The sequence below is a fragment of the Acipenser ruthenus genome, chromosome 3 (genome assembly GCF_902713425.1).
Source record: "Acipenser ruthenus chromosome 3, fAciRut3.2 maternal haplotype, whole genome shotgun sequence".
In the NCBI taxonomy this organism is placed as follows: domain Eukaryota; kingdom Metazoa; phylum Chordata; class Actinopteri; order Acipenseriformes; family Acipenseridae; genus Acipenser; species Acipenser ruthenus.
In genome coordinates, this window is record NC_081191.1 from 2432004 (window position 1) to 2442330 (window position 10327).

The window sequence follows — 10327 nt, forward strand, 5'->3', positions numbered from 1 at the left end:
TCATGGAGGTCCTGTAACACACACGTATCATGGAGGTCCTGTAACACACAAGTATCATGGAGGTCCTATAACACAAGTATCATGGAGGTCCTGTAACACACACGTATCATGGAGGTCCTGTAACACACACGTATCATGGAGGTCCTATAACACACATGTATCATGGAGGTCCTGTAACACACAAGTATCATGGAGGTCCTATAACAGTTACACGTATCATGGAGATCCTGTAACACGCGTATCATGGAGGTCCTGTAACACACATGTATCATGGAGGTCCTATAACACACAAGTATCATGGAGGTCCTGTAACACACACTTATCATGGAGGTCCTATAACACACAAGTATCATGGAGGTCCTTTAACACACACGTATCATGGAGGTCCTATAACACAGTTACATGTATCATGGAGGTCCTGTAACACACACGTATCATGGAGGTCCTGTAACACACATGTATCATGGAGGTCCTGTAACACACAAGTATCATGGAGGTCCTGTAACACACATGTATCATGGAGGTCCTGTAACACACAGTATCATGGAGGTCCTATAACACACACGTATCATGGAGGTCCTGTAACACACAAGTATCATGGAGGTCCTATAACACACAAGTATCATGGAGGTCTGTGTCAGGGCAGAAGAGCCCTGCGTATGATTAGTAGGGTAGGGCAACGCCCTGCTGAGAAATATTGTGGGATGTATTGTGTGGGGTTGAAAACACGGGTGATTTGTATTGTAAAATAAATGTATGGTGGTTTATTGACGTATTGTTGTAGTTGCAAAGCCTGCACCGCACAGGGCTACAAAGGCTGCATCGCCCGTGGAGGCCAGTTCACCATCGCCTGAGGTTCGCCGGCGCCGCCACTGCCCGGGGATGCCTGCACATCACCGCCCGGGGATTTGTGGTGTCCACCAGCAGCAGTTTCGCTGCCAGAAATTCTGTGGCTGGAGCTCAAGAAGAGGGAGTGGCCGGCTACAGGAGACCACCTCCACCACAGCCCCGACCAACACCTCTGTGCCACAGCCTGGCGCCTGGGCATGTCTGGACCTATGGTCACTGGGCCTGACTCCCAGGTAGCCCCGACTGGTCGCCTGCCTATGCTCCCAATGCCTCATCCACTGCACCCGGTTCCGTCGCTGGGTCTCGGTACCACCATAAAGGCACTGGAATGTGGACAAACCCTCCCTCAAGGATAGGAGGACAATAAGGGACTTGAGGGTGGGTGGTTGTGATTTAGAGGTGGCCGTTTGGGCCATGTGTGCTGTGCACCAGGGGGGGATATGTAGAAGGGCAGAAGAGCCCTGTGTGTGATTAGTAGGGTAGGGCAAAGCGCTGCTGAGAAATATTGTGGGATGTATTGTGTGGGGTTGAAAACACGGGTAATTTGTATTGTAAAATAAATGTATGGTGGTTTATTGACACATTGTTGTAGTGGTATGATTTGAAAAGAAATGTGTTGTTTTGTTATTGTTTAGCAGCGTGGATGGGGTCAAAGCCCCAACCCTGTAAACGTGTGCAGAATGTGGCTGTCTCCGGATTGATTCATTTAGTGCTAATTCGGAGATTGTCACGTGTATATAAGCGTATATTTTTCTGTGTTCAGGGTGGGTGTTTGAGAGGAGGTACGAGAGCAAGGTAAAACGAAAGTAAAAAGAAAACTAAAACAATTGCTACACGTGTAGAAGCATGGCGCTTGTTTTTGTATGCACTTTTATTTTGATCTATGAGCGTTGTTTTGTTAAATTATTTTATTTTAAATAAAAACGCACCGCAGCGCATCAACCTGCATGTCTGTCAGCTTCTTGGTCTGGGTACGTCACTACAAAGCTGTCCTGTCACAAGATACACCAAGGTCACGATACAATATGTATCACAATACACACGGCACGATACGATTCATATTGCGATACACAAGCCACGATACAATTCGTATCACGATACACAAGTCACGATACGATACGTATCACGATACACAAGCCACGATACGATATGTATCACGATACACAAGCCACAATACGATATGTATCACGATACACAAGCCACGATAAGATATGTATCATGATACACAAGCCACGATACGATATGTATCACGATACACAAGCCACAATACGATATGTATCACGATACACAAGCCATGATACGATACGTATCACGATACACAAGCCATGATACGATACGTATCACGATACACAAGCCACAATACGATATGTATCACGATACACAAGCCATGATACGATTCGTATCATGATACACAAGCCATGATACGATTCGTATCACGATACACAAGCCATGATACGATATGTATCATGATACACAAGCCACAATACGATATGTATCACGATACACAAGCCATGATACGATTCGTATCACGATACACAAGCCATGATACGATTCGTATCACGATACACAAGCCACGATACGATATGTATCATGATACACAAGCCATGATACGATATGTATCACGATACACAAGCCGTGATATGATTCGTATCACGATACACAAGCCACGATACGATATGTATCACGATACACAAGTCACGATACGATTCGTATCACAATACATAAGCCATGATACGATATGTATCACGATACACAAGCCATGATACGATATGTATCACGATACACAAGCCATGATACGATATGTATCACGATACACAAGCCACAATACGATATGTATCATGATACACAAGCCATGATACGATATGTATCATGATACAAGCCACGATACGATATGTATCATGATACACAAGCCATGATACGATATGTATCACGACACACAAGCCATGATATGATTCGTATCACAATACTTATGAAAAACTCATCTCTGCTTGATGAACTTGAAACTATTTCAGATCTATATACAGATTCAGTTGAAAAACAACATGTATTTAACACTAATTAGTATAACACTTGCTTGAGTTTAGAGACAAAGCACTATGTCAGCTAGAGTTCCTGGGATATCAGATTTAACTTAATTAACCAAATCTCCTTACCACATTTCTGAGAAAGGAAAAAAGTACTAAGCAATGTGTTTGATAACTATTAAAGTACAAACTTTGTTCATGAGTTTCTTTAGAAAAATCTAAATCAATAGATTATTATTATTATTATTATTATTATTATTATTATTATTATTATTATTATTATTATTATACCATACATTTTATCAGTATTTGTATTTTTCAAGTTAATGTTGAGTATATCATTTTATTTTGTATTATATTCTATACTGTGTTGTTTTTAAATGTGGTTAGAAATAATTTAAAATTATTAGATTTAAATGAATGATAAAATGTGTTTTATATAAGTAATTTTCATCAGGATTAAAACATTTCTTTAAAGAAAGTAACATATTCAACCAAATCAATGTTTAAGGATCATTCAACCAAATAAAAACATTATTAGGTCGCACTGAAAGGTGAACAAATATAAAACTTGTAAGAAATGTAAAAATGCGATGTTTTGTCATCTATATTAAATAGCTTTACAGGAAAAACACGTTCCTTCTGCAAAAGAAAAAGTTGAGTCAGATACACTTCAAAATTCTTATAGCCTATCCTCCCTCACAAATGAGACTGCTCGTATATAAAAATATATATAAAAGAATCATTAACACCAGATTATAAGGAAACATTAAAAGGAGAGCAATACATTAAAACTGGCAAAAACGAAAAAGAAAAAAACATACATCTATTTACATGAAATAAATATATAGCATTTGAATAGAAAAACTAGTAACATTAGTAACATTAGGCTTGCTAGCAATGGAATACAGAAAAAAAAACACATTGTTTCCTCTACTCCCGCTTCAATTCCAGAAGCGTCTGGCCGGCACATTGAACAATGGGGTATGTCTAGGATCAAGTGGAGTTTACGTTCAAACAACCAAGACCTTTTCTTTCATGATTTACAGTTTAATAAATGTGGCATATTAGCTAGTATTGTAGTATCGCGATGCATCGATACACAATGAATCGTCCCAGCCCTACCGTTAAAAGTATCGCGGAGGTCCTATAACATAGTTAAAAACAAAGCAGTGATGTGTGACAGTGGTTTTTGACTTGTGGTGTAAAGGCTGCAAACATGTTTTTTATTTTTAAAAATGTAAATAATAAAAATGGAATAACATTTTTTCACAGGGAAGTACCCACAGCAATATTCTAGAAATTCAATTGAATTTATTTTAATATATTTTATTTATTACAGGAGTGTATATCATTGCTCAAACACTCATGGGACACTAATATCAGGTGCCTCCTTCATATACTACAACACTTATCATTATAAAATCAGAGCTAGAGCTACATGGTAACAATGTGGGAAACACAAGCAAAGTGCAGGAAGTTACAAGGGGAAGCAACAGAGAAACACACCCACACAACACATAGCAGTCTTTCATAGTCAAAGGCATTTATATTATCATAAACGACACTTCAACATGCAAGGGAAAAACTGCAGACAGGACTCTTCCAAAGGGCAATGAAGAATAACGGTGGGTGCTGCTGCCCTTACGCTGTGATCCTGCTGACCAGGAAAAGCAGAGCTGCTGAAGCCCCCAGAAGCAGCACATTGAGCCTGGCAGTGGTGGAGCCGTTCACGTTGCACAGATCCATACTGCAGCACGTCACTTTACTTCCTCCGAGCGCCCCGACACTAACATTAGCGGCTACAGCAGCGTTGCAGGCACTGTTTGTGGCACACTCTTTTGTGATGGTATTAATTCCAACTGCAAACAGAGAGAGATACAAAAAAACAGGCTGTAGCGCAGGAGTGCATAAATACAAACAAGTTAACTTTTAGTTGGTTTATTGATTCGGAACACGCAGGGATGTGACGTACACATCCCTGCGTGTTCCGAATAGAACTCTAAATACAGACACATACAAGGAAATAACTAGTTTGATTTTCTTAATGGCAGATTCGCCACACAACAAGTAACTAAAACAAGTACCGTACTTACAGGTAACGTTAGCTCACAATACTGTATAATAATATTATTATATAGTATTGACACCCAGATTGACAGGTGAAGGCTGTCTGGGAGCAAGAAAGAGGGGCAGTACAATTCTCTTTGGCTCCAGTCTTTCTTGTATTGTCTCCCAAACGTATACTATTGCTGCAACCATTTTGATGCCCACTTAGTATACTTTTCAGTAGTCAGTATTAGCATTACAGAAATGGGGATTTTTAACGGGATTATTATTCCAAATGATACTGCTATGTGGAGAAAAGTTATGTTTGAAAGCAATCTTCCATGAGTTGAGAGCTTGTTTATGGAAATTACCACATTCTTTAAAAATGTGATTAGGAATCCAGAACCAAGGAGATTTATTCATAGATACATATTTTTAATCCAGTTAACCTTAAAGATAGTATCAATTGTCTGGAAGTCCAGTGCATTCAAACCACCCTCTGAAAAACATCTGCTTCTAGTATTTTGTTTCATATCCGTTTTATTTTTCCAGATGAATTTAAACAAGAAAGAGTCAATGGATTTACATGTTTTTGTGTCAATGTACAGAGAAAGAGCAGAGTAAACTAACCTAGAAATACCTTCAGCTTTGGAAAGTAGAACCCTACCATAAAGGGTTAAGTCTCTTATTGACGTGATTGAACTAGCTATTGGAGGGGGCCGGGCTGAGGGTACTTTAGGGGGACGTGACGCCGTAATCGGTTCCTTTGTTGTGGTTGATGGGAGGGAACGAGGACTGTTTGGAGCGAGAGTTAAGTGTTTCTGTTTGTTTTGCACTGCTGCTGTACCCTTGATCAAGGTACTTTACCTGGATTGCTCCAATAAAAAAATAAATAAAACTGTATAAATGGGTAATTGTATGTACAAATAATGTGGTATCTTGTAAGTCGCCCTGGATAAGGGTGTCTGCTAAGAAATAAATAATAATAATAACTACCGACTATAATAAGTGTTTTGTGTTTTAAGCAAAGTATGGGTGGAAAACCCAGAACACGTTATATTTTACCAGACAAGTTAAGTAAGTAAACAACTATTAATTCAACCATTTTCCCCACTAAAGCATCATGCAAAAAAAAAAATATTAATTGTAAATAATCCTAAAATGCATCAATTTGAAGGATAAAAGTAAGATCTAAATTAGCTGTCGATGTATGTAGTTGCCAATTTACAAAATGATAATAATAATATGAATGAAATAATGTAAGAGTTTACTTTTAGTTTCGCTCTAGAAACCTTAAACTTTTCTCATATAAGCTTTTTATTAATAAAAATGTTCCCTTCCTTAATTTTATCAATAAGAAAATAAGAAAATTTACAAATGAGAGGAGGCCATTCGGCCCATCTTGCTCGTTTGGTTGTTAGTAGCTTATTTAAATCAAGGGAAGTAATGTTAAAACTTTACAATGCATTAGTAAGACCTCACCTAGAATATTGTGTTCAGTTCTGGTCACCTCGTTACAAAAAGGATATTGCTGCTCTAGAAAGAGTGCAAAGAAGAGCAACCAGAATTATCCCGGGTTTAAAAGGCATGTCGTATGCAGACAGGCCAAAAGAATCTATTCAGTCTTGAACAAAGAAGACTACGTGGTGAGGCATAGACAATGTCGACCCAGGGGGCTTTTTTGACCTAAAAAAAGAAACAAGGACCAGGGGTCACAAATGGAGATTAGATAAAGGGGCATTCAGAACAGAAAATAGGAGGCACTTTTTTATACAGAGAATTGTGAGGGTCTGGAACCAACTCCCCATTAATGTTGTTGAAGCTGACACCCTGGGATCCTTCAAGAAGCTGCTTGATGAGATTCTGGGATCAATAAGCTACTAACAACCTTTCTTATGTTCTTATTAATGATCAACAAAATGAGAATATGTTTAAAAAAAAAAAAAAAGAGTAAACCTGGTACATTCGTATCTCAGAGAAACAGATAACGACATAGAACGTCTGTACAGCACTGAACCACTACGTTACAAAAACGAACTGTACTGCTGAACCTTGTCGTCTTTAATTTTAGCATCACAAGGGTATCCATGTATTATAAAAAATAATAGATGGGCCTCTTCAGTGAGTTACAGGAAAACAATTCCATCTCGGGTTTCTGTGACCGTTTATAAATTATCTTGTAACGAAAAACATCACTCTTAAAATATAATTAGCTCCAATGACTCAGATTTTGAGCTGTGATAGCAACATCCATGACAATTTACAATGGAAACTATATGGCCTGGGGTAAACTGGCATACTGTACAACAGAAACAGAATTATAGGGGATAGGCAAAAAAAATAAAAATACAGTGCTAACCTTTGTTATTTGTTTTAAAAGAGTGTTGTGACTTGGGGGGGGGGGCCCACATGTCAAAAGACAGAGAGGTAAGCGCATGCTTGCTGTTGTCTTTACTCACGCACGGTGATGACGGTGGTCATGCAGGTGTCTTCAGTAGTGCAGTTCTGGGTATTCGTGTTGCAGGCATCATTGGAGAGAGAAGCCGTACATTTGTAACACGACAGCGCTTCGGCTGCAAATGAAAAACAATCCATTTGAAAAACATCATTTTTTAAGAGTTTGCTTTTACTCAAGATTAAGGTCACCAGAGTTGTCCTGGGAAAAGTGGGATTGTCCCAGTTTTCCGCCTTAATTTTGTTTTGTTAAATCATCCCAGTTTTGCTATTTTGTATTCTTCACATCTTTTATAAGTACAAACCTGTAGCAGTGTGCTCAGCAAGTTGACAGCACAGTCATTTATTGTACAACAATAAAATAAAGAAACTTATGGATTACATATCGGAAGTGCCACCAGCCAAGTTAGCCTTTTAAGTTTGACCCTGTTGTGCTTTGATCAACACTGCCACACAATTTTTGACATTTACATACAGAACCCTTAGACTGGTAAAACTTATATCAAGTAGACAAATTACATGACCAATAAGAAAACAGCCTAGCAGGGTAAATCATGGGTAAGTATTCTCTCAGTGAGTGCTGTATATTTTCACTGAAACGACAGCTGCATTGTAAATGTACACAAGAAAGTTTTGTATTTAAAACAGGCCGGTTTCTGGTAATAAATGCATGTACATTTTAAATGCAGTTAAATGTGGATTATGTCAGTGTAATGTTTAAATATATTTGACATATCTTTTAATGGTATTGCATAATGTTTAATACAGGGGTTTCAAACTGTTGAACAGTATTCCCTTCTTCCTGGATGCCATACTGTTCTCTCCTCCCATTGGACAATCAGTGATCAAACAATCAGTTATTAAAACATCACTTTAGAGCCCTTTAATTCCATCACTAGTGTCTGGCTGAAATCAAGGCTGAAATAAAATGAAGTAAGCACAGGTAAGCAGGTGAAGCATGGTAAAGAGGAAATGTGCATAATAATAAAGCTGAAACAGTATACAAACATAATGTAGTGCTGTAGAAATGATCTTATTAAATTAAACCTACCTGCACGGCTACTAATGAAAGCAAGAAGTAACAACGCCAGAGAGGTCTTCATGATGGGTCTGTAGGAGTGTCCGTCAGTCTTGGTTTGTCTTGCCAAGGAAGGGCTTCCTCTTAAATACTATTAGGGGTCCTTGTTTTCTGATGCCAAATAATTGATGTCAGAAATTCAAAGGACCTTATTTGTAATTAATAGTGTTCTTTTTTTTAGTTCTTCTGTTTGCTTGGCTGTTATCTTGGCCACACCTCAAATGGTGACTTGGTTCCCTCTTGATGTGATTCAAACACACAAGAGAAAAGACCATTGTTGACATTCTGGAAGCAAATTAACAATACAAAAAAACTTCCATTTGGTTTCCATCACGTGGTGAAAAGTGATGTTGAAGTAAAAGGAATCAACACATTAGCTGCTGTGGTTGTACAACAGTGCTCTAACAAGAGAGCAAGAATATAAATAGAACTGGCCCTTTCAGTTGCTAACTGCATAGTCATCTGCATCATTATATTTACTGTGTTTACACATAAAACATATCGTATGACCTTTTTACCTAATAGTTATATAACAGAGGTCATGGCCAAACCAACAAGTCCTATTTTTATTCAGGCTTTTGCATGTTATAGTTCAGTTACCATTAATTAAGCAAGAATGAGAGAAGAAAGTTGAGTGGAAAAGGAGTTTTGAAAGTCCTTGAAACCTCTTAGTCTGCATTTTCTTTTAGGTCCGATTGCCTGTTAGTTTTAAGATTTCTGAACTTTCTATACTCGGTTATTCGGTTATACGATTATTCGGTTGCAAAACCCAACATTTTTTTAATATATTTCTGTTTTGTCTATTCTTATTGAGATATTTCAAATATATATAATTTTTGGATGACCATATTAATAATAATAATAATAATAATAATAATAATAATAATAATAATAATAATAATAATAATAATAATAATAAAGAACAATAAAGAATATTTCTGAAATAACAATACATCCGATTTCTAAGCCTGACAAAACTTTGTACAGTGACCAAGACAGGAAAACATGAAATAAAATAAGAAATCTTCAATTTTCTTTATAAAGATTACTATAAATACCCCCCCCCCCCTTTTTTTTTCCAGTTTCCAATATTTAAGAACATCCCCCTTACTAATAACTTAATATTTACAGAGCTTAGATCTAGACCTAGTAAAATGCACTCTATTGGTAACTGTACAGTATATTGAATACGTCTTAAAATTAATTAATTTCCATTCATTCTGAGGCATTACCAGGAACATATGTGCTGCATTTTAATTTAAATTGAATATCTTACTGACCAAAATAAAATGTGACTATAATCCACATTTTTTGGTTTCTGATTCGGCCCGAATACCTACTTTTTGAGCAGGGTTCGGATTCGGCTGAATACTTAGGATTTGGTGAACCGAATCCGAATCCTATATCCGCACATCCACTTTAATACATCCCTCCAATGTGTCTGGTTCTTTAAATAAAAGACACGAATCCGGTATCGAACGTAACGTTTGTATTTAATAACAAGAACCCGTTTGAAGAACTCTGTCGCAGCTCTCGACTCCGTAAATTGCTGGTGGCGCACGCGCCAAGACGTTGTTGAACAATATGCTTTAGTAAATTTAATTTTACATTATTGTAATGTGCCAATACAAGTTGAACCATTTGGGAACTGCTGTGTTTCATTAAAATCATTTTTAAACTATTTCGTAGCCTATTTGATAGGTGTTACACACACAGTGCATTTAAATCAACGTGGGTTTTATTTTGCAGGGAGATTCAGGTCACTCATCATGGTCATTTTTCCTCATAGCTCTCAGATCAGGTGACACAGGTTGAAACGTCATTAAAGAAAATCACAACACGTTTATTTGAGAGTATTGTACGTACTAGTAGT

General features: G+C 37.6%; 1 protein-coding gene across 1 annotated transcript; it reads right to left on the minus strand.

Moving 5' to 3' along the window:
* Positions 1-4190: 4190 nt before the first annotated feature.
* Positions 4191-8585, minus strand: LOC117435262 (prostate stem cell antigen-like). The gene is made up of 3 exons (XM_034058300.3): positions 8428-8585; positions 7382-7495; positions 4191-4735 (listed from the first exon to the last, which is right to left on the minus strand). Exons 1-3 carry the CDS (start codon positions 8477-8479, stop codon positions 4518-4520), a joined length of 384 nt encoding a protein of 127 aa, XP_033914191.1. The 5' UTR covers positions 8480-8585; the 3' UTR covers positions 4191-4517.
* Positions 8586-10327: the final 1742 nt, after the last annotated feature.

Bases quoted from the DNA above. Each gene is read 5' to 3' on its own strand.
- LOC117435262 (XM_034058300.3), bottom strand. From the start codon at position 8,479: ATGAAGACCTCTCTGGCGTTGTTACTTCTTGCTTTCATTAGTAGCCGT. The intron at 7,496-8,427 runs GTAGGTTTAATT...TTTCATTTGCAG, and splicing joins TTTCATTAGTAGCCGTGCAG to CCGAAGCGCTGTCGTGTTAC. The intron at 4,736-7,381 runs GTGAGTAAAGAC...CTCTGTTTGCAG, and splicing joins GACCACCGTCATCACCGTGC to TTGGAATTAATACCATCACA.